A 24057-nucleotide genomic window follows, 5' to 3' on the forward strand; every position below is an offset into this window, starting at 1 on the left:
CTGGTTTCTCAGTGAAAAGTTACCATCTTTCCCTTTGAAGTTAACACTTTTGTTGGAGACAGTTTGAAACTATGAAAATATATTTCTCCTCAAACTTTCACTCAATAAATCTGGCATCACTCAGTGGAGTCTTCGATAATAATTATGACTACAGTTTTTACCTAATGGAGATTTAAATTTTTCCTCTTTCCTTTATATTTACTTGCTGATATTTAAGTAAGGAAGAGCTTTCCTTTCTCCTCATTTATTCATATCAGTGTGGACTCTGTTTTATTCTATGGTTAAAATCTAATGCTAGTATTATTTATTTGGCTGCTCAAATATATAAACCATAATATTTTTAATTGTGGAAATACTTTCCTCCTAACACAAAGGTACCTCATAAGCTAGGAGAAAATTCTACTAAATGTAAGATATTAAAATTCAGATTATATATTGCTCTATATTAAAATATGTAAATATTTGAGTTTAAATATTTTCAAAGTTCTGTCTTCTTGCTTCCATTTTCTTTTCTCTCTTTTTGCAAAGTAAAACTCATCAAACAAGTTGTTTCTATTTGTGATTTTTAGATATTTTTCTAGATGTTGTAAAATCTGGTACAAAGTATATTACTTTATCCTACTAAATAGAAGTTCTGCCAACAGCTTCTTTTCATAATTCAAGTTTTCCAAAATACAATTACAAAGTTTCACAATTAAATCTGTTATACAGTATAATCTCTCATTGTTTAATTATCTTTCAGTTAATTCCTTGTTTCCATAAGGGTAAATTTTGTTTTCAGTAATTGCAATCATGAAGACTAACAAACTGAAGTTACTTTTTCCATCTGTTTGTTGAATATCTTAACTAAAGACTTCTACTGATTTTGAACAAAATGCAATTTCTAAAAGCTAGTGACCAACACCAAAAAAAGTGTGCATATTCTCTGAATATTATATATAGTTCACTTCAATTTTATATACGTAAAACTGCATGTGAGCTTTAACTACAGTTACCATTTCAATTAATAAAATATCACAGGTCTATTACATACACACCACAATACTTTTGTTTCAGAGATTTCTTACTTTAGTAAAAAGCATTATTTTACTGTGATGCTCCACCAAAATATGTATTCATATGATAATCTACATTAACGCATTTTCCGAAGTAAAGTTAACAGTAGCATTTACAATATGGTCAGAAAATTCACCTTTGACACAAATGGCCTCCACTTCCTACACGTATTTCATTTGCATCTAATCTTTAATTCTCTACGTATCCCTCTAAACCCACTGACTGTCATTCTAGGGGCTTGATGCCTCCCACTAGTCATGGCATAGGGCATAAGCCACCCAGTGTGGGTCATGACCCCACTTGCTGCTCTACCCAGTGGCTGCAGGACTTACAGCATCAAGTACATCTCCCACCCTCACCAGAACAGGAAGCAGTTAGGTCTTGCTAGCTATTCATTTCCAAAAGTCTTTATTTTATCAGTCGTTTCCCTGTGTGCTGTACTTCAAAGGAAGATATAAGTATCCTTGAGACTAGAAAAAGTTGGGAAAAGAGAGACGGGCTCTCTTTTAGAGTTTACCACATAAGAACTCTTTAAAATGCACCTGACTCTTAACATTCTGCTAAGAGAAGCCATGTCAGAAATTAAAGCATGATGAAGAGGTCTTACCAAATCTCTGTGGTGCAACTATAAATAACGATCGTCCTTAACAAATGAGGAAGTCTGGGACAAATACTAAACTGGACTGGATGCTTGAACAGGCTAAAACCAAGATGTTCTAGACAAATCAGAATACAAGACTTTTTACACCTGGAACTGTTTTTGATTCCAGCAAATACAACCAACCCCTACATTTTGTTTGTGCTTTTTCTACATTTCTCTTGAATCTGACACCTATTTTCTATTCTCAGTGTATCCACCTTAGCCTAGCTGCTTCTTACCACATGGCTAAATTATCTATGACTTGTTTACTGGTCGAGGACTCATTTTCTCTTTCTATCCATTCTTTTCATACCTGCCATAGTTTCTTTTCTCCAGAAACTTTTGTGTCTCATCACATCCTTGCTGAAAAATCTTTTAATGGCTCCTCATTATCTGCAGAGTAAATTCCAAACTTTGATTCCAAGTACAGCTCGTCCCTGTTCTACACTTAACAGATTCATTTCTCACTCCTCCCTATGTGATTTCTTCACTCCAGCTCAGCTTGGTCACTCACCGTTTCCTAAACACACTTGTCATTTTCTGTCCATGGTTTTGTTCACGCTATTATTTCCACTTAGTCTTCTCAACATGGACCTCACTTGCTGAAATCTGACTTAATACTTTAAGCCCAAGTAACATTTTCAAGAATTCTCTGATTCCCCATATAAATGTATTCTCTTTATGACCTGAAGTTCTGCAGTATATAAGGGGGACATTTAATCACAAGAAACGACAATTAAAAACTGTGGGGGAATATTTTTAAGTGGGGTGGCCTTTTGACATGTAAAACACTACAAATGGCCCAGGTTGTTTCACCTTTGTGTAAGATCAATCTTGCTTATTAAATTTTGGATCTTCCTTAAATATGAAACAAAATCAATTTCATGCCATTTTTCCGTTGTGTGTGTGCATGCTAAGTCTCTTCAGTTGTGCCCAACTCTTTGAGATGCTATGGACTGTAGCCTGCCAGACTCCTCTGTCCATGGGATTCTCCAGGCAAGAATATTGGAATGGATTGCCATTTCCTCCTCTGGGGGATTTTCCGGACCCAGGGATCAAACCTGCATCTCCTGCAGCTCCGGCATTGCAGGCAGGTTTTTACGGCTGAGCTACCTGGGAAGCCCCATTAACAAACACATAATGAGGGGGAATAAAAACACAAGGTGTGAGTGTGTGTGTGTCTCAAAGGAAGGACGCATATCAAACTGACAATAATGGTTATTTAGGGGGATGCTCGTTGCGTTGGTGGGTTGAATTACACTGTATACTCCCAAATTGTTTTAATATTTTGTAATGAGCATATATTAAATATTTTTTGTGAAACAGAAAAAATGATTACAGCACATTAAAAAATGTTTGGCCTACATGGCACTGTGTCTGTGGTATCTTGGTTGTGGCAATCGCCTTCAAGTAGTTCACAACACCATATTCCCTTGAAGCTCCTAAGAATCCTGGCATATGCTACTGTTTAATAGATACTCATTAGGTGATTTGATACATAAATGCCCAATGAATGGAGAATATAGAGGGAACAAAAATTTGACCCAACACTTTTTCAGTGATTTCTCTGTATTTTTTTTCAAAATCTTATCAGAATAAGAAAATTATCTATAACTGTGTGAGAGTAGAAACATATTTGAAAAGCAAACAATATAGAGAAAAAGGAAAAGCATGGAAAAGTAGTTGTTAAGTTGTTTTAATAATCATATAAACTCTCCTTGCAAATGTTACAATCCCAAAATCAGTGGATTCCTAGTCATAAGATGAATAAGAGACATTGTGACTAAAATCAGTAAAGCTATTAAAGTATTTAAATGTTTAATTCTTTAAGAATCAAGTAACTGTTGGCCATAAAACTAAATAAGAGAACATCTGGAAGGCAAAGAGGTTGAAAGATTGGAAATTAAAAAGCAAATGGTGTGCTTAGTGCTACTGAGGGACTTCGGCAAATGGATATAAACCCATGTGAAAATAAATACAGAGTGTGTGTAATTACAATGAGCCCTAAGATGCGTTAAGCATTTATATATCTCCTGGGAAGCTTGGTGAGTCAGAAACATAAAACCAAAGCAACGGGAGGCTATTAAAATATTATTTCCTGTTGTATTGGAGAACTTGAGAAGAGAATAAACATACCGATTACTTGCATGGCTGGTTCTACGTCTGTCGTGGCCTCTTCCAGCAATGACAGCAGCTTGGCTGATATCTGATGCACCGATTCGATGTTACTAAACAAGCTATCCACATCCAGCCGATCAACCTGAAGAAACACAAACACTGAGCACCAGCTGATGGAGAGAGAGATGCACGCTATTTAAGACGTTTCCTCTTGCTAAACAGTAAGCATTTTATATGCCAGCCCATACTGCTTTCATCAGCTGCTTCTGTAAACATTCTTATTTGGGGTTCCTAGAGGGAATGTGCAGTTCTTCATGCAAGATATTGGGATGGTGCATCTGTTGTTACCTTCCTCTTTTTCTTTATTTTGACTTAATTTTAATGAGTTGAGTATACATCTACATAACCCCCTGTAAGAATCAGAGTGTGAAGAAGATATGGGGTCCATAATTGGTATTTTATTAATTGCCCTCTATGAGGGTATGTATGAGTACATATGAATTTAGAACATTTTACTGCTTATACAGCAGAAGTCAGACCTTATACTCTAGGCAAGTGACTATTTTCAAAGTTGTTTTAAAACCACAGATGTTCTGAAAGTGATGACAAGTAGATGTGCTGAGTTGTTTCCTGCTTTCTTTCCTTAAAAGAAATGTAAATGGAAATCTCCACCAAATATGTTCTACTAATTAAAGATTCATCATATTTTATAAATTCATGCACACCTTCAAAAGTGCTTCCCAGGTGGCGCTTGTGGTAAAGAATCTGCCTGCCAATGCAGGAGATGCAGGTTTGATCCCTGAATTCAGAAGATCCCCTTGGAGAAAGAAATGACAACACACTCCAGTATTCTCGCCTGGAAATTTCTATAGACAGAGGAGCCCGGCAGGCTACGGTCCTTGGGGTTGCAAAGAGTGGGACACAACTGAGTGACTAAGCACACACACACGCACACACACCCTCAAAAACCAGTGTAATGGGTTCTAGATGTTATAGCTGGTGCTTATAATAATTTATTCATTCTTTTACTAAATAATTTCTGAAGTCCTTTTATGTACTAAGAATTGCAATGGAGGCCAATCTCTGTCAAAGGCATTGTGTGATTAGTAAGGGATGGCCCATGATCCTAACCTATCCAGGAAGAGCATGATGAGCTATGTGCCAGATTTTGCTGGATCCTACTCAAAATCTTTTTGATGATTTTAAACCAGATCTCATTTCATAATCAAACAGCATCTTGGTTCAGGCTCCACTCGGCTGCCACAGGGAAAAGGAGCAGATGTCTTTTATTTATGGTTTTTTTTGTACATGAGGAATAGGTGGATAACTAAGTCATCAATAGTCAAGTCATGGAGAAGCTTAAAAGACGAAAAACAGAATTACTTGTCCAAAACAAGGCTGGCAAAATTAAGGGTGAGAGAGAGACAGCAAGTTCATCTAAGGATCAGAAGAAAAGGAGTCAAGAAATGAAGGGAAATTGGGAACAGGATATAGAATAAGAGACAGACCTGGAAGAATTCCGGGAAATGAAGGCCAACAATTGCCGCTTCTTTTTTATGCTTTCAACATCAGTTTCTTCTGTGAGTTAAGAAGCAACAGTTAGAACTTGACATGGAACAACTGACTGTTTCAAAATTGGGAAAGGATTACAACAAAGCTGTATATTGCCACCCCGCTTATTAACTTACATGCAGAGTACATCGTGCAAAATGCCAGGGTGGATGAATCACAAACTGGAATCAAGATCGCTGGTAGAAATATCAGTAACCTCAGATATGCAGATGATACCACTCTAATGGCAGAAAGTGAAGAGGAACAAAAGAGCCTCTGGATGAGGGTGAAAGAGGAGAGTGAAAACCCTGGCTGAAAACTTAACATTAAAAAAAAAAAATGAACATCATGGTATCTGGTCATATCACTTCATGGCAAATATTAAAAGTGGAAATAGTGACAAATTTTATTTTCTTGGGCTCCAAAATTATTGCAGACAGTGACTTCAGCCATGAAATTAAAAGACGCATGCTCCTTGGAAGGAAAGCTATGACAAACCTACACAGCATAATCAAAAGCAGAAATATCACTTTGCCAACAGAGGTCCATATTGTCAAAGCTATGGTTTTTACAGTAGTCTTGTACGGATGTGAGTGCTCGACCATAAAGAAGGCTGAGTGCCAAAGAATTGATACTTTTAAGCTGTGGTGTTGGAGAAGACTCTTGAGAGTCCTTTGGACAATAAAGAGATCAAACCAGTCAATCCTAAAGGAAATAAACTCTGAATATTCATTGTAAGGACTGATGCTGAAGCTCCAATACTTTGGCCACCTGATGCAAAGAGCCGACTCACTGGAAAAGACTCTGATGCTGGGAAAGATTGAGGGCAGGAGGAGGAGGGGGCGACAGAAGATGAGATGGCTAGATGGCATCACCAACTCAGTGGATGTGAATTTGGGCAAACTCTAGGAGATAGTGGAGGACAGCAAAGCCTGGCATGCTGCAGTCCATGGAGTTGCAAAGAGTAGGACGTGACTTAGCGACTGAACAACAACAGTTTCTTCAGGAGTGCTGCGTCTATTTAGGAGGCAGGGAGGAAGCGCGCTGCTCATTTTTTATCCCATTTTTTTTTGGACATTGATCTCATTCTTGAAACCTTGTTCCACAACTGGACATGGATATTAGTTTGATCAGGATGAAAGTGAAAGCCATTCAGTCCTGTATGACTCTTCGTGACCCCATGGACTATACAGTCCATGAAATTCTCCATGGACTTTCACGGAGTCCATGAAATACTGGAGTGAGTAGTAGCCTTTCCCTTCTCCAGGGGATCTTCCCAATCCAGGTTGCAGGTGGATTCTTTACCAGCTGAGCTACTAGGGAAGCCCAAGTTGATCAGGATGTTCTGTTATTAAACATGAAAGCAATACTACATATTGCACCTTGCTTAAAATTTTGTGACTATGTCAGTTGCCTCCTGTGGAATATATTCTGGCTGGATATATGGATTTCAACCATCTTGGGAAATTCCTCACCTTATTATCATTAGTCTGGTCCTCAAGAAAACTATAGGACAGGGCACACGTGGCTCTTCTGCCTAATATCTATGGGTTTTCAAGACTTTATTTTATATTAGTAAGTATGTTTAGTATTATACAAAAATATCTAAAAGGCAGATAACAATCATATGACTTTTTGTTAATTATAATTTTAAATGACACATATCTCTTGAGTACACATATCAATTGAGTAATGTATTGAGCATTAATTAAATCACAAAGGTATAACTGCGTAGTGCAAAATACGTTTAACAAAAGTTCTGTATGAGTCAATTTTTTCTAGATTGATTCTAGATGTGCTAGTTTAACATTTTGTAAAATCATATTTTGAAATAAATCCTTCTAAAGTATCAAATTTCATCCCTAATTTACTTGTTTTATAAGGAAATATTTCATATAGTGTACCCTATTATTTGACCATAAAAAAGGCTGATGCTAAAGAATTGATGCTTTCAAACTGTGGTGCTGGAGAAGACTCTTGAGAATCCCTTGGACAGCAAGGAGATCAAACCAGTCAATCCTAAAGGAAATCAACCTTGAATATTTATTGGAAGGTCTGATGCTAAAACTGAAGTTCTAATTGTTTGGCTTCCTGATGTGAAGAGCTGACTCACTGGAAAAGACCCTGATGCTAGGAAAGATTGAAGGCAAGAGGAGAAGAGGGTGACAGAGGATGAGATGGTTGGATGGCATCACCGACTCAACGGACATGAGTTTGAGCAAGCTCCAGGAGTTGGTGATGGACAGAGTGGCCTGGCGTGCTGCAGTCCATGAGGGTCACAAAGAGTTGGACACTGAGCGACTGAACAATAACAACAACCTTACTATTATTTCATTTATTTGGGGTCTTCATTCAGAAGGACATAAAGTGCTTAATATTTATTATTTCCTATATTGTTCCAACTTCTCTGTAAAATATGAATCAGTGTGAAAACAGGGAAATTCATGCAGAATGAATTTCTGCATGCCCAAAATTATGAAGTTCAAGACAGAGTTTGAGCTGGAAATTGACCTTTTATTTCTATGCTACAGTCCATAATAATACATAATAATAGAATACTTCATCATCTCTGTTTGGATTTTTTAGCTTGAAGTTTTCACAAATTTGTCACCTCTACAATTTATTTCTCAAGGTCAGAATCCCACGTATCTAATTTATATTTTAAATTCATTTAGTAAGGATCTAATTCTGTATTCTATCTACAATCAGAGCTTGATGCAATGAATTCTAAATTAAAAAAACATAGGTTTTGATTTCTTTTATTTCTGAAGGACAGAAAGTATTAAAACATCAATTGGTACAGTTTCAATCACCAATATCACCATAGCCCATGGGGATATTGTGAATCATGAGATGAATTCACATTTAGTTTCTACTATGCCAAGGAACAAATAAATGTCTCATCCAAATAGGCTTTTAAAACTGGTAGATGATTTTATAATTACTGATGTAAGTTCAAGGAAGCATTTGTATACATTTATTATTTACTAGAAATGGGCAGTACTCAGCCTAGGCTGAGTTGTATTTTAAATGAAATAAAATTCACTTTTTGATAAAGAGATTTAGTTTAAGTGTATACATTATTCTAAGCAAAGTCAATATATAATCTTTTGAAAATACAAGACAGAAATATTAAAGGTCAGTGTTTTGGTGACAGTTTAATTTTTTGCTTCACAAAAGTATTCACAGGATATACTTCAAATAGTAAGTTCCCATTACATTTAAATAATTGCTGTATGTATGGTTGCATGTATATGCAAATCTGCCCAGCCATAAGTGTCTAAGTAAAAGAAAACACATCATTAAAATTTTCTCTGTTCAGAGACTGTAATCATCAGTATAGAATTCCTCTGTCACCACCAGCATCTTGTACTCACTCTTTTCAAAATGTATTTTGCATTTTCCCATGATCACATCCCAGCCCCAAGCTCTTTCCTTTGCTCACAAAGGCTTTACCCTCATATACCTTACAACACTCTACCCATCTGAAATGAAATATGGTAATGGTAGCATTTGCCCAGTAGTTTTGCTCAGCTCCCTGTACTTTCTGTTGCTTCTGGGAGAAGCCACGGTTGCCCAGTTCTACCTGATCTGGTGGAATTATCAGTCATGGTGCCTGCCCCTGCCCAACTCCCTCCAGTGGTGAGCATGTGACCCACTGCCATAGCAATTGGCCTAGGATGGCAGGTTGCTAAGCAGAGCCAATGAGAATCTTCATTGATTTTTAATCAATAGTTGTTGGGAAATAGAAGAGCCTAGATTGCCAGCCCTAAGAATATAAGTTTCTGTCTTTAGCAGTCATCTTTGTGGAGAACTTGACTGCTGCAAAGCCAACACAGAGAGGGAAACTGAATCTGACATCATCATGTTAGCTCCTGTATCTACCTTGCCTAAAGCAAGACATCCTTATTATAGAAGCTGATGAGCTGATTTTTAAAATTCAAGTTAGTTGGAATTTTGTTTCAGTAACTAACAGGGGACTAACACACTTCTCTTTATTCAGAAGTGAGCCAGAATCTCACTTCCTCTAAGAAATCTTTCCTGCTCCCTTGGTTGGAATTAACCTCTCCCTGTCCTGAGCTGCCATGACTCTTGCTCTGATGACCCAGTGCTTATATTGAAGCCCATTTTATATTTAGGAGATATTTATTAATTTGTCTGTCTTTATGTAAAAACTGTGAGTTCCTCCAGGACATTTGTCTTCATGAGTTATTTGAATGCCCCACTGTTTCTAATACAGTGCTAGACTCCCACCTAGTTACTCAATAAAAGTTTGACAATTTGAATTGAATTGAATCACTACAATTGAAATGATTGATTTTCTCTGTGGGAACCATCAATAAATATCCTTTTTCTCTACTCTACTGGGCCTTGAGTCACAAGTATGAGGAGATCAAAGTGGTTTAAAGAAAAAAAAATCAAAATCATCTCATTTGGTTGTTCAAAATATCACATTTAGTGGCTATTTTATAATTTTCTGCTAAATTTTATCTGCAAAGAAAACTGTTGTGCTCAGTTTGGCCATTACTAAACCTGGAAGATTTGCTAACAAAGGCTACACTTCCTCCTTCATTTACAGCTGGGAAATCCCTGTTTGTTGTCTTCTGTTTAATGAGCTTTGGGACGGTCAACCTACACACAGTCAAAGACAGGAATAACCAAACCTTTTCAGGTGTTGCGCAAACCCCAACCACAAACGCCTTTAAAAGTGACCATTGAAAAGAAGTTGAGGAACAAAGTTAAAAAAAATTTTTTTTTTCCAGAAAAGTAGTTCATGTACACTGTAGAAAATGGTTGCTCTAGTGGCAAAGAACCCGCCTGCCAAAGTAGGGAGACATCAGAGGCATAGGCTTGATCCCCTGGAGAAGAAATGGCAACCCACTCATTTCATACTGATGAGAAACATACTGATTCTTACCTGGAGAACCCCATGGCCAGAGGAGACTGGCAGGCTACAGTCCATGGGGTTACAAAGAGACAGATACGACTGAAGCAACCTCGCACACACAGATAACTAAAAGAAAGAAAATGCCATTGTGTATAATCTACCACACAGAAATGACCACTGACATTGCGAGGTATGTCCTGCCATATTGTTTTTCTCTGTGTGTGTGTACAACTGTACAAAAGATTTATATACTTTCAACCCTGTTATAAGTTGTGTTTTTTCAACTTAGTATAATATGAACATCTTTTCATGTCATTAATTTTTCACAGTTGCACTATTTTAAATGTCAATATTATATGGAAACACTGTAGTCTACTTAATCAGTCATTAAATCTTTGAAATCTAGATAGATTGCTGTATTCACTATGATAAGCAGCTCTTCTGACTAAAACCATATTCACACATCCATGATTATTTCCTTATGATAAATTTCTTAAGTGTAATTATTGAGCTAATGTTATTAATATTTCTTAAGGCTTTCTAACTAGTCTTGGCAAATTATAGCAGTAATTACATTGTTTTCCTCTAAAACCCAATGAATTAAAAACCCACAGTTGGATATTACTGCCCTGACCTCAATGTGGAAATGTATTTTAAGCTTCTAAATTGATGATCAAAATCACACAACTTTAATGTTCAATATATATACATACAACAGTTCTAGAATAAGGAAGAAAATAAACAACATTGCTTTTGAGGACTATTGTGATTGCCACCATCCAAATGCTTCTCTGGAAATTGTTTCTAGAGAAGACTTCAATATTTCTATTTGATGTGGTTTGACAATAAGTCTAGCTTCAATATGGGCTTCCCAGGTGGTAAAGAATCCACCTGCCAATGCAGGAGATGCAAGAAATGGGGGTTCAATCCCTGGATGTGGGTTGGGAAGACCCCCTGCAGTAGGAAATGGCAACTTGATCCAGTATTCTTGCCTGGAAAATTCCATGGACAGAGGCGCCTGGTGGGCTATAGTCCATGGGGTCGCAAAGAGTCAGACACAACTGAGTGCGCACACATACAAACACAAACACACACACACACAAAGTAGGTTCAATATAAGGTCCAACTCTGAACCCTGTATTAGAGTTCATATAGAGGAAATCCATCTTGGATATCATCTGACTCAGTCTCAGAAAACCTGGGTCCTATCTGTCCTTTCTACAAGCCAGTACCATGCACACAGCATTATGGTGAAGCCTGGGCATGGTCACTAAATTAGTTTGCTCCATTATTAATGTTGAAAGCTAAAAGCCCAATGATATTAAGATTTTAACTGTAACAAGGTGAGAGTGGAAGAACAGTGAAAATGTATTAAAAACAACTCTAGGAAGTGGGGACCCAGGAGGGATGTTCTGAAAGGGAAGAACCAGGTCTAGTTTTATTTTTTGGTGAGGCAACTGAGAAGAGGAAGCCTTGTGAGACAGAAACTGCAGCAAGTGGGGAAGAAGGATGTTGGCAGAAGGCCCTGGCAACCGCAGGGCTGGAATAATTATCTAATTACGATGGCATTTACTCAGATGGTTGGCTTTTAGATTGCAAAGCTTTTCAGGGTAAACTAGCCATTATTTCATCAGGTTTCTCAAAACTATTGATTTGTATGTGTGAACTTTCCTGCTGTGAAACTAGACTCTAAACTGGCTAATTGAGTTAAACTGCAAGTTAAGTCACTATCACAGCTAGACAGCAAGCCTTTTCACTAATCTCGCAGTTAAATGCCCCAGTTACTTGATACCTGCCCGGAAACAGTCCCAGGCTGGGAGACATTCACGTGGAAAGGCCTGATCAGTGCAGAAAGTAAGGCTGGGACCCTGGGACAGACCCCTCAGGATGAGCATGAGAAGGAGCACAGCCAAGAGAGGTGAGTGAGGAGAGTCTTCATTAGACCAGAGACTGTGGTCAAATGTCAGAGCCTCTGAGAGGAGCTACTCCATGTTCAAGATCAGGAGGGGCGGCCGTGAGGAGATACCCTCATCCAAGGTAAGGAGCAGCGGCTGTGCTTTGCTGGAGCAGCCATGAAGAGACACTCCATGTCCAAGGTAAGAGAAATCCAAGTAAGACGATAGGTGTTGCAAGAGGGCATAAGAGGGCAGACACATTGAAACCATAATCACAGAAAACTAGCCAATCTGATCACATGGACCACAGCCTTGTCTAACTCAATGAAACTAAGCCATGCCGTGTGGGGCCACCAAAGACGGGAAGGTCATGGTGGAGAGATCTGACAGAATGTGGTCCACTGGAGAAGGGAATGGCAAACCACTTCAGTATTCTTGCCTTGAGAACCCAATGAACGGTATGAAAAGGCAAAATGATAGGATACTGAAAGAGAAACTCCCCAGGTCAGTAGGTGCCCAATATGCTACTAGAGATCAGGGGAGAAATGACTCCAGAAAGAATGAAGGGATGGAGCCAAAGCAAAAACAATACCCACTGTGGATGTGACTGGTGATAGAAGCTAGGTCCGATGCTGTAAAGAGCTATATTGCTTAGGAACCTGGAATGTCAGGTCCATGAATAAATGCAAATTGGAAGTGGTCAAACAGGAGATGGCAAGAGTGAATGTCGACATTCTAGGAATCACCGAACTAAAATGGACTGGAATGGGTGAATTTAACTCAGATGACCATTATATCCACTACTGAGGGCAGGAATCCCTCAGAAGAAATGGAGTGGCCATCATGGTCAACAAGAGTCTGAAATGCAGTACTTGGATGCAATCTCAAAAATGACAGAATGATCTCTGTTCGTTTCCAAGGCAAACAATTCAATATCACAGTAATCCAAGTCTATGCCCCAACGAGTAACACTGAAGAAGCTGAAGTTGAATGGTTTTATGAAGACCTACAAGACCTTCTAGAACTAACACCCCCAAAAGATGTTCTTTTCATTATAGGGGACTGGAACGCAAAAGTAGGAAGTCAAGAAACACATGGTGTAACAGGCAAATTTGGCCTTGGAATACGGAATGAAGCAGGGCAAAGGCTAATAGAGTTTTGTCAAGAGAACGCACTGGTCATAGAAAGCACCCTCTTCCAACAACACAAGAGAAGACTCTACACATGGACATCACCAGATGGTCAACACTGAAATCAGATTGATTATATTCTTTGCCGCCAAAGATGGAGAAGCTCTATACAGTCAGCAAAAATAAGACCAGGAGCTGACTGTGGCTCAGATCATGAACTCTTTATTGCCAAATTCACACTTAAATTGAAGAAAGTGGATAAAACTACTAGACCATTCAGGTATGACCTAAATCAAATCCTTATGATTATACAGTGGAAGTGAGAAATAGATTTAAGGGACTAGATCTGATAGATAGAGTGCCTGATGAACTATCGATGGAGGTTTATGACATTGTACAGGAGACAGGGATCAAGACCATCCCCATGGAAAAGAAATGCAAAAAAGCAAAATGGCTGTCTGAGGAGGCCTTACAAATAGCTGTGAAAAGAGAAGCAAAAAGCAAAGGAGAAAAGGAAAGATATAAGTATCTGAATGCAGAGTTCCAAAGAATAGCAAGAAGAGATAAGAAAGCCTTCCTCAGCTATCAATGCAAAGAAATAGAGGAAAACAACAGAATGGGAAAGACTACAGATCTTTTCAAGAAAATTAGAGATACCAAGGGAACATTTCATGCAAAGATGGGCTCGATAAAGGACAGAAATGGTATGGACCTAACAGAAACAGAAGATATTAAGAAGAGGTGGCAGGAATACACAGAAGAACTGTACAAAAAAAAGCTTCACGACCCAGATAATCACGATGGTGTGATCACTCACCTAGAACCAGACATCCTGGAATGTGAAGTCAAGTAGGCCTTAGAAAGCATCACTACGAACAAAGCTAGTGGAGGTGATGGAATTCCAGCTAAGCGATTTCAAATCCTGGAAGATGATGCTGTGAAAGTGCTGCACTCAATATGCCAGCAAATTTGGAAAACTCAGCAGTGGCCACAGGACTGGAAAAGGTCAGTTTTCATTCCAATCCCAAAGAAAGGCAATGCCAAAGAATGCTCAAACTACTGCACATTGCACTCATCTCACACGCTAGTAAAGTAATGCTCAAAATTCTCCAAGCCAGGCTTCAGCAGTACATGAACTGTGACCTTCCAGATGTTCAAGCTGGTTTTAGAAAAGGCAGAGGAACCAAAGATCAAATGGCCAACATCTGCTGGATCATGGAAAAAGCAAAAGAGTTCCAGAAAAACATCTATTTCTGCTTTATTGACTATGACAAAGCCTTCAACTGTGTGGATCACAATAAACTGTGGAAAATTTTGAAAGAGATGGGAATACCAGACCACCTGGCCTGCCTCTTGAGAAACCTATATGCAGGTTAAGAAGCAACAGTTAGAACTGGACATGGAACAACAGACTGGTTCCAAATAGGAATAGGAGTACATCAAGGCTGTATATTGCCACCCTGCTTATTTAACTTCTATGCAGAGTACATCATGAGAAACGCTGGGCTGGAGGAAGCACAAGCTGGAATCAAGATTGCTGGGAGAAATATTAATAACCTCAGATATGCAGATGACACCACCCTTATGGCAGAAAGTGAAGAGGAACTAAAAAACCTCTTGATGAAAGTGAAAAAGGAGAGTGAAAAAATTGGCTTAAATCTCAATATTCAGAAAACTAAGATCATAGCATCTGGTCCCATCACTTCATGGGAAATAGATGGGGAAACAGTGGAAATAGTGCCAGACTTTGTTTTTTTGGGGGCTGCAAAACCACTGCAGATGGTGATTGCAGCCATGAAATTAAAAGACGCTTACTCCTTGGAAGGAAAGTTATGACCAATCTAGACAGCATATTAAAAAGCAGAAATATTACTTTGCCAATGAAGGTCCGTCTAGCCAAAGCTATGGTTTTTCCAGTAGTCATACATGGATGTGAGAGTTGGACTGTGAAGAAAGCTGAGCACCAAAGAATTGATGCTTTTGAACTGTGGTGTTGGAGAAGACTCTTGAGAGTCCCTTGCGCTGCAAGGAGATTCAATGAGTCCATCCTAAAGGAGATCAGTCCTGGGTGTTCATTGGAGGGAATGATGCTAAAGCTGAAACTCCAATACTTTGGCCACCTCATGCGAAGAGTTGACTCATTGGAAAATACCCTGATGCTGGGAGAGATTGGGGGCAGGAGGAGAAGGGGACGACAGAGGATGAGATGGCTGGATGGCATCACGGACTCAATGAACACGAGTTTGAGTGAATTCCAGGAGTTGGTGATGGACAGGGAGGCATGGCATGCTGCGATTCATGGGGTCTCAAAGAGTCAGAAACGACTGAGCGACTGAATTGAACTCAACTGACAAAGGAAGAGGATCGAGAAGTTCATCCCAAACTTTATTTTGACTAATGGCATAAAAGGAAGATACCCAATTTGATATCTTGGATAAAAGGTAGAAAGTCGACCCAGGGTTTCTGCTTTGTTTCTCCAATCTGCCTTAACTCAGGGACAGGTAGGAAAGAGTTACTTGATAAGGGTTGGAGGTGCTTTTTGGGCTTTCTGTCTTTTCCTGCTCAGGGTTTTACATAAAATGTGCAGAGGACAAATAATCCTGCTAGGAATAGCCCTTCTGAGTTGAAGGTTCAGTAAACTTTGTGGCCCTTTAGAAAATCTTTTTAAAAGTATAAACACCGAATTACATTGTGAAAATACAAGAGAAAATAATTTGAAAACTGTTTGAATCACTGACATTATTTTAAAAATATGTAAAATTTTTATGCGCCAAATTATATTTAAGGGCTTCTTGCTGAGCACAATTAATGGGGTAAACATTTTTGTGTTTTGATCACTTGAGTATTCATTATGTGTATGTATACTCATATGTTTATCCTTTCTTCTCCCTGCATACTCAGACTCAGAGCTTATTAGGTATAAAAACCAACCAGTCAGAAACAACCAACCAAAGAAACAAAAGTATAATCTTTTCAACAGAACATCTATTTCCTTCAGATCTAATATCTGAAAGAAATTACTGATGTTAGAAAGGACTGACTCAACATTGGCCAATTTCCCCCCCTTTAATAACACAATTGCAGAGTTTTAATTTTCAAGAACCGAACCAATGCCCAGGAGCATCCGTCCAGCCATTTCTAACAGGAAACGGTGGATGATACCCTGCATGCAGGCCAGCCCTCAGGCAGGTTCCATACAGTGTCCTCGAGCTCCCAGTAGGATATGGGCCCCAAGTGGCCACAGAAGTAATCTGCTTACAAATTTTCCCTATCTTGTCCTCCTTTCCCTGGCTCATTTCTCATTCCTTTCCCGCCCTTCCAGAGGTTGTCTCCCCAATAAACAACTTGCTGTAAAATCTTTCTATTGGAGTTCTTAGAGGGAACCCAGTGTAAGACAGAGTGAGGTGGCCATGGAATATTTTATTGAGTAAAGGCTTTAAGGAGGTGAAGGAGTAAGCTTTGAAGTTATCTTGGGGAAGAATGTTCAAGGCAAACAAAACAGCAAGAGCAAAGGGCTTGAAACAGTGGTGCCTCTGGCTTGTTTAAGGAACACCAAGAAGGCAAGAGTGTGGAAATAGGTGAGGTCAGAGAGAATGAAGGACTATCTCATTTTAGGACCATGTAGGTCACATAAAAATGTTAGATTTTGTTAGTAAGCTGAAAAGTCATTTTGGATGGCTTTGAGTAGAAGAGGAATGGGCTCTGACTAATATATTTTTTTAATTACTGTTTTGTTGAAACAAGGATGGAGAAGAGTTGCATCAGGAGGCAGATGTAATAATCTAGGTGATTATTTATAGGTTCTGGAATCAGAATGGAAGTAAAGGAGGAGGTGAGAAGTGGTCTGATTTGGGGTACATTTTGAAGGCAGAGCTAATAGCATTTGCTGATAGATTCGATAGACAGTTTGAAAGAAAAAGTCAAGAATGACTCCAGAGTTTTTACCCAAGCAACTCCCCTCTCTACTGAGGAGAGAAAGACTGTAAGGGGAGCAAATTGTAAAGAGAAAATTAGGGACTCCGGTTTAACATTAAGTCTGCATTGTCTTGTAGACGATCATGTAGAGGTTCGAATGGGGAGATGAAAATAAGCAAAGCAAGCCTTCAGGGAAAATGTCCAGGCTGGAGATACAATTTATCAACCTTCAGCATGTAGATAGAATTTAAAGGCACGAAACCAGATCAGATCCTCAACAGAGTGAATGGAGACAAAAGAGAGAAGAGGGCCACAGACTGAGCCCTGAGCTACGTCAGCATTTACAGGTAAGGATCAACCTGCAAAAAAGACAAAAAAGATTGAGGAGGAGTCTTTGGAATAGTAGGGAGAAAAACATGGGTATGTGGAGTCCTGGGACACAAAAAGAGATAGCTTTCCTTTCAAATGCTGGTATCATTTTTCTGCTAATGTCTAAAGCAACTGTTTACCGCATAAGTAATTAGCATAACTAATAACAAACTGCCTTCTGTTGTGATCATTTCTAGCACTGCCTTGAAACGTATCTTTGATTGTTACTTGGCCTTTTATGCATTTATGAGTCATTTTCTTGACCATATTATAAACTCTTTTAGGGCAGGATCATGACATAAATTTCCATGCAGAATTCAACAAAGGGCCTAGACACTTTACAAACATTTAATGTTTTAATTTGCATATTCAACTAAAATGTTCCATTCTCCATGAAATATTGCCTGCTTAATCTATCTGGAAGTGATCTGTCCCTTCTGTGAACTCCAACTGGATTTATTGTCTGCACTTATCAATTGTTGCTTTGCATTCCAAGTTATCTTTTCATAGCTGTGAATCTTGTCACCTCTAACTAGGGATTCTTAACACCTCTAACTAGTCTTTCGATGATGAACGATGAGTCTCACATGTCTTTGTGTATTCCAAATAACCTCAAATTATTGACTCGTGTAATCAATGATCTTGTCTGAATCTAAAGTACCCTAAATAAGTGTTATTAATAAATACATGTATCCCCAATATATGCTTCCTTTCTGACTTAGTATTTTTCTTTGGAATCCAGGATTCATAGCCCTAGGCACAGCAGTGCTCATCTATGCTTAGTTCACCTATGTGGAAAGGTGCTCCACATCTCTGGTGTCCTGTTAGAGAGGTTTATAGCATCATTATAATAATTACAGCCACTGAAATTTTGTTGCTTACGTTTACAGATAAAAGCAAATTAAAATAGTGGTTTATGCATCTTAGTTCTGAGCAGTGAGATGATGAGCACGATCTTGTTACTCAGGCTGAAGGGATGACTCTCCTAGATATTAAAATAGATTTTGCCTATCACATCTCTCCTTTTTTTCAATTTTGAGCTTTCCAGATCCTGCACTGAAATGGAAAATGCATTCATTTATCTCCTCACTTGGCCTATCAGGTTTCAATCTGGACAATAGATTATAAAACTTAGAGAAAACTGTAGTTGCCTTAAAATGAAGCTTATGAGGTGATTATAAATGTAACGAACTGGGGGAGAGTTTCCATCACAAAACTGTAATTCAGGGATTTTTTAAAATCCCATATTTTTTTGAGCTGAGGACTTCTGAACAAGCAAAGATAAGAGCTTTTCTTGGCTAGGAAAATAAGTTTCACATACTGGAATATTGATGTATCACTTCCATACACAAGTAAATCTGAATCCAATCTGACAGCAAACTGTCTTCCAAGATGACGAAACAGAAAGCTTCCTCCCAGGGAAAATCTGAACAGTGATGACTCAATGTCAGTTACGTATTATATGTTAACACAGTGACCTTGTGTTTGGCCGCACTGTTTACTTATGTGATTCTTATTTTTAAATTTAGTGTTCCACAACTATAGCCTTTTCCAAACTGATCGACAAACTTTTTAAAAAGTGAGGAAAACTTCATTGACTTTCTTCCCCCCTTTTCTAATGTGACATCAATTATTTGACCTTATAATGGAGGAACAAAGGCCAGATAATGTAATAAATGTTGAGATTCCACAATGAGTGTAAAAATGAAGTCTTTGATCTTAAAAAACAGGGAGTTCTAACCTGGCCATATCGATCATGAGATTCTTCATTGTGGTGAGATCTCAGTAACCATGAAAATCAGTATTCTTTTAAGGTTTGAATATATGTATGTATTTTGGCTGTGCTGGGTCTTCACTGCTGCGCACAAGCTTGCTCTGGTGCGGTGAGTGACGGTTACCGTCTAGTTGCGGTACCCGGGCTTCTCATCGTCCTGGCTTCTCCTGTTGTGATCACAGGCTCTGGGCATTTGGCTCAGCAGTTGCTGTTCATGGACTCTAGAGCCTGGACGAGGTAGGCAGCTGTGGCACACGGGCTTAGTTGCCCCTCAGCATTTGAATCTTCCTGAACCAGGATCAAACCCATGTCCCCTTCATTGGCAGGCAGATTCTTAAATACTGGACCACTAGTGAAGTACGAAAATCAGTATTTTCAGAGGATTTAAGAATATATGTATCAATGCCTCAAGCAGATTTCCAGCAAAAGTATAATATTTTAAAGTCAGCACATTAGCTCAGAAAAGCCAGTATAAAGCAGAATCAGAAATTCAAATGCATTTCTGAGTCATTGCTCCCAGCATCTGAATTATGGTTAGTAGGAATTACTTTGATATATTCAAATTTTTATTTAATATAGCAATTAAAGTGCTGTGTTTTCTGACTTTCTGGGCAGCTTTTGTTTTTATATTATCAACCTGCCTTTTATCTCTGCACTCACTCTGTGAAGTCTTGTTACTGAGAAGTTTGATCATAGGAGGTGATGGACTGTACAGGGGAAAGGACTAGATTGAGAAGGAGGAAGAAGTGGAGAGAGGGACTTTAGTTGGCTTTTCCCTCCCTTTGGTTTAAAATATAGAAGGATTTCTACTATTCTATGCATAGCACAAGAAAGAGCCGACATATGTAGGAGATTATTAAATAGTACAAATTTTCTTATAAACAACTTAATGTATATCCTTATTCTAAAAATGTAGTCTTTTCCTCCCTGAAATCACAATAAAAAGAGAATTAATTGGAAAGTTTGGCAAAGTAAATAAGGTAGAGTCATAGAAAAGGTTTTTATTCTTGCACATAAAATTTTACATGTATATTTAAAAGGATAATGTAGTTTTAAAAGAGAAAGGAAAAAAGAAAAAATAAGGGCATTATAATTTTAAATTTAACTTTTTATTTTGAAATAATTATAAATTCACATGCAGCTGTTAAAAAAAAATAGAGGGATGCCCTTTACAAATTCCTCCAATTATAATATCTTGCAAGACTCTGTGTGCATTGAATTTTGATATATTATAGAATACATCTGTTGGATCATCAAAAAAAGCAAGAGAGTTCCAGAAAAACATCTACTTCTGCTTTATTGACTATGCCAAAGCCTTTACTGTGTGGATCACAACAAACTGTGGAAAATTCTGAAAGAGATGGGAATACCAGACCACCTGACCTGCCTCCTGAGAAATCTGTATGCAGGTCAAGAAGCAACAGTTAGAGCTAGATGTAGAACAACAGACTGGTTCCAAATAGGGAAAGGTGTACAACAAGCCTGTATATTGTCACCCTGCTTATTTAACTTACATGCAGAGTACATCATGAGAAATGCTGGACTGGATGAAGCACAAGCTGGAATCAAGGTTGCCGGGAGAAACATCAATATGCAGATACGCAGATGACATCACCCTTGTGGCAGAAAGTGAAGAAGAACTAAAGAGCCTCTTGATGAAAGTGAAAGAGGAGAGTGAAAAAGCTCAACATTCAGAAAACTAAGATCATGGCATTCAGTCCCATCACTTCATGGCAAGTAGATGGGGAAACAGTGGAAACATTGAGAAACTTTACTTTTCTGGGCTCCACAATCACTGCAGATGGTGATTGCAGCCATGAAATTAAAAGTCACCTGCTCCTTGGAAGAAAAGGTATGACCAACCTAGACAGCATATTCAAAAGCAGAGACATTACTTTGCTGATAAAGGTCCGTCTAGTCAAAGCTATCAGAGAAGGCAATGGCAACCCACTTCAGTACTGTTGCCTGGAAAATCCCATGGACAGAGGAGCCTGGTAGGCTGCAGTCCATGGAGTCATGAAGAGTCGGACACGACCGAGAGACTTCACTTTCACTTTTCACTTTCATGCATTGGAAAAGGAAATGGCAACCCACTCCAGTGTTCTTGCCTGGAGAATCCCAGGGACAGGGGAGCCTGGTGGGCTGCCATCTACGGGGTCTTACAGAGTTGGACACGACTGAAGTGACTTAGCAGCAGCAGCAGCAGCAGTCAAAGCTATAGTTTTTCCAGTAGTCCTGTATGGATGTGAGAGTTGGACCATAAAGAAAGCTGAGTGCTGAAGAATTGATGCTTTTGAACTGTGGTGTTGGAGAAGACTCTTGAGAGTCCCTTGGACAGAAAGGAGATCCAATGAATCCATCCTAAAGGAAATTAGTCCTGAATATTCATTGGGAGGACTGATGCTGAAGCTGAAGCTCCAATACTTTGGCCACCTGATGCAACAAACTGACTCACTGGAAAAGACCCTGATGCTGGGAAAGATTGAAGGCAGGAGGAGAAGGGGATGACAGAGGATGAGATGGTTGGATGGCATCACTGACTCAATGGACTTGAGTTTGAGTAAACTCCGGGAGTTGGTGATGGACAGGGAGGCCTGGCGTGCTGCAGTCCATTGGGTTGCAAAGAGTCAGACACGACTGAGTGACTGAACTGGAACTGAACTGAACTGATAGAACATATGAATGGAGTATGGTGATTGCTTGCATAAATAAGACATGTCTATGAAAAATTAATATCTTGATTCTACTTAGTTCAGGGAAATTTCATGGAAGAGATGAGGTTGATTTTTAAGAAAGTTATGGTTAGTGAACTAAGGTGGAATATGTTTGAGGCCTAGAATACAATCTGAAAAATTTGGAAGTTAACAGATACACGAACAGTAGCTGGGAGTTTCTATGAGACCAGAATTATCCTAATGCCAAAACCAAACAAGAAAAGAAAACTATGGTCCAGTATCTCTCATGAAGAGGGAAGCAAAAATCACCAACAAAATATTAGCAAATCAAATTTTAAAATGTATAAAAAGGATGATACATTATAACTGAGTGGGATTTATCCAAGGTATGCAGTAACAGTTCAATATTCAAAAATCAGTTAATATAATCCAACACACCAGTGGGCTTCCCTTGTGGCTCAGCTGGTAAAGAATCCTCCTGCAATGTGGGGGACCTGGGTTCAATCCCTGGGATGGGAAGATCCCCTGGAGAAGGGAAAGGTTACCTACTCCAGTATTCTGGCCTAGAGAATTTCATGGACTGTATAGTCCATGGGGTCGCAGAGAGTTGGACATGACTGGGTGACTTTCATTATCACATCAGCAGATTAAAAAAGGAAAAAAAATCATATGATCATATGATAGATACAGAAAAGGCATTTGTCAAAATCCAATGTTGAGGAATTGATGTTTTGAATTGTGGTCTTGAGAGTCCCTTGAGAGTCTTGTAGTCAAGACTCTCTCTTGAGAGTCCCTTGGACAGCAAGGAGATCCAACCAGTCCATCCTAAAGGAAATCAGTCCTGAATATTCATTGGAAGGACTGATGCTACAGCTGAAACTCCAATACTTTGGCCACCTGATGTGAAGAACTGATCATTGAAAAAAACCTGGATGCTGGGAAAAATTGAAGGCAGGAAGAGAAGGGGATGACAGATGATGAGATGGTTGGAAAGCATCACCAACTTAATGGACTTGAGTTTGAGTAAACTCTGGGAGTTGGTGATGGACAGGGAAGCCTGGCGTGCTGCAATCCATGGGGTTGCAAAGAGTCAGACACGACTGAGCGACTGAAATGAACTGAACTGAACTGAATGTCCATTCATGATTTTAAAAAAAACCTCTCAATAAACTAGGAATAGAGAGGTATTTCTTCAACTTGATAAAGAATATCTACAAAAAACCTACAGCTAACTTAATGGTGAGAAGCTTGAAGCATATTTACTAAGATCAGGTACAAGGCAAAAGATGTTCCCTCTTATCTCACATTTTCCATGTTGTACTGGAAATTGTAGCTAGTGCACTAAGACAAAGGAAATGAAGGGCATACAGATTGGGAAGGAAGACATAAAACTGTCTTTGCTCATAGATTACACTACTGTCTATGTAGAAATACAAAATAATCAACCAAAAATCCTCTTGGAACTAATAAGTGATTACAACAAGATTGCAGGTTACACAGTTAACAGACAAAAGTTAATTGCTTTTCTACATACCAGCAATGAACAAGTGGAATTTGAAATTAGAAACACAATACCATTTACATTAGCATTCTGCAAATGAAATATTTAGATATAAATCTAACAATATATATACAAGACCTGTACAAGGAAAACTAAAAATTCTAATGAGCAAAGTCAAAGAACTAAATAAATGGAAAGACAGTCCATGCTCACGGATTGGAAGACTTGATATTATCAAGATGTCAGTTCCTCCCAACTTGATCAATAGATTCAATGCAATCCTAATCAAAATCCCAACAGTTCTTTTGTGGATATTGATAAACTGATTTCAAAGTTTATATAGTTTATATGAAGAAACAAAAGACCCAGAATAGCCAACACAATATTAAAAAAGATCAAAGTTGGAATACTGACACCATCTGACTTCAAGACTTACCATTAACCTACAGTAAATCAAGATAGTATGGTATTGGTAAAAGAGCAGACAAATAGATTAATAGAAGAGCCCAGAAGTAGAGTCACACAAAGATAGTTAACTTATCTTG

The 24057-nt window shown here is 38.6% G+C and overlaps 1 protein-coding gene across 1 annotated transcript in view; it reads right to left on the reverse strand.

Moving 5' to 3' along the window:
* ARHGEF38 (Rho guanine nucleotide exchange factor 38) overlaps nucleotides 1-24057 on the reverse strand; it is a 153021-nt gene that overhangs the window by 70106 nt on the left and 58858 nt on the right. Inside the window, exon 3 of the mRNA XM_019962355.2 lies at nucleotides 3833-3956. Coding sequence (XP_019817914.2) covers nucleotides 3833-3956 — 124 coding nt within the window. The remainder of the gene's footprint in view (nucleotides 1-3832; nucleotides 3957-24057) is intronic.

This window comes from Bos indicus, chromosome 6 (genome assembly GCF_029378745.1).
Source record: "Bos indicus isolate NIAB-ARS_2022 breed Sahiwal x Tharparkar chromosome 6, NIAB-ARS_B.indTharparkar_mat_pri_1.0, whole genome shotgun sequence".
NCBI classification, from domain to species: domain Eukaryota; kingdom Metazoa; phylum Chordata; class Mammalia; order Artiodactyla; family Bovidae; genus Bos; species Bos indicus.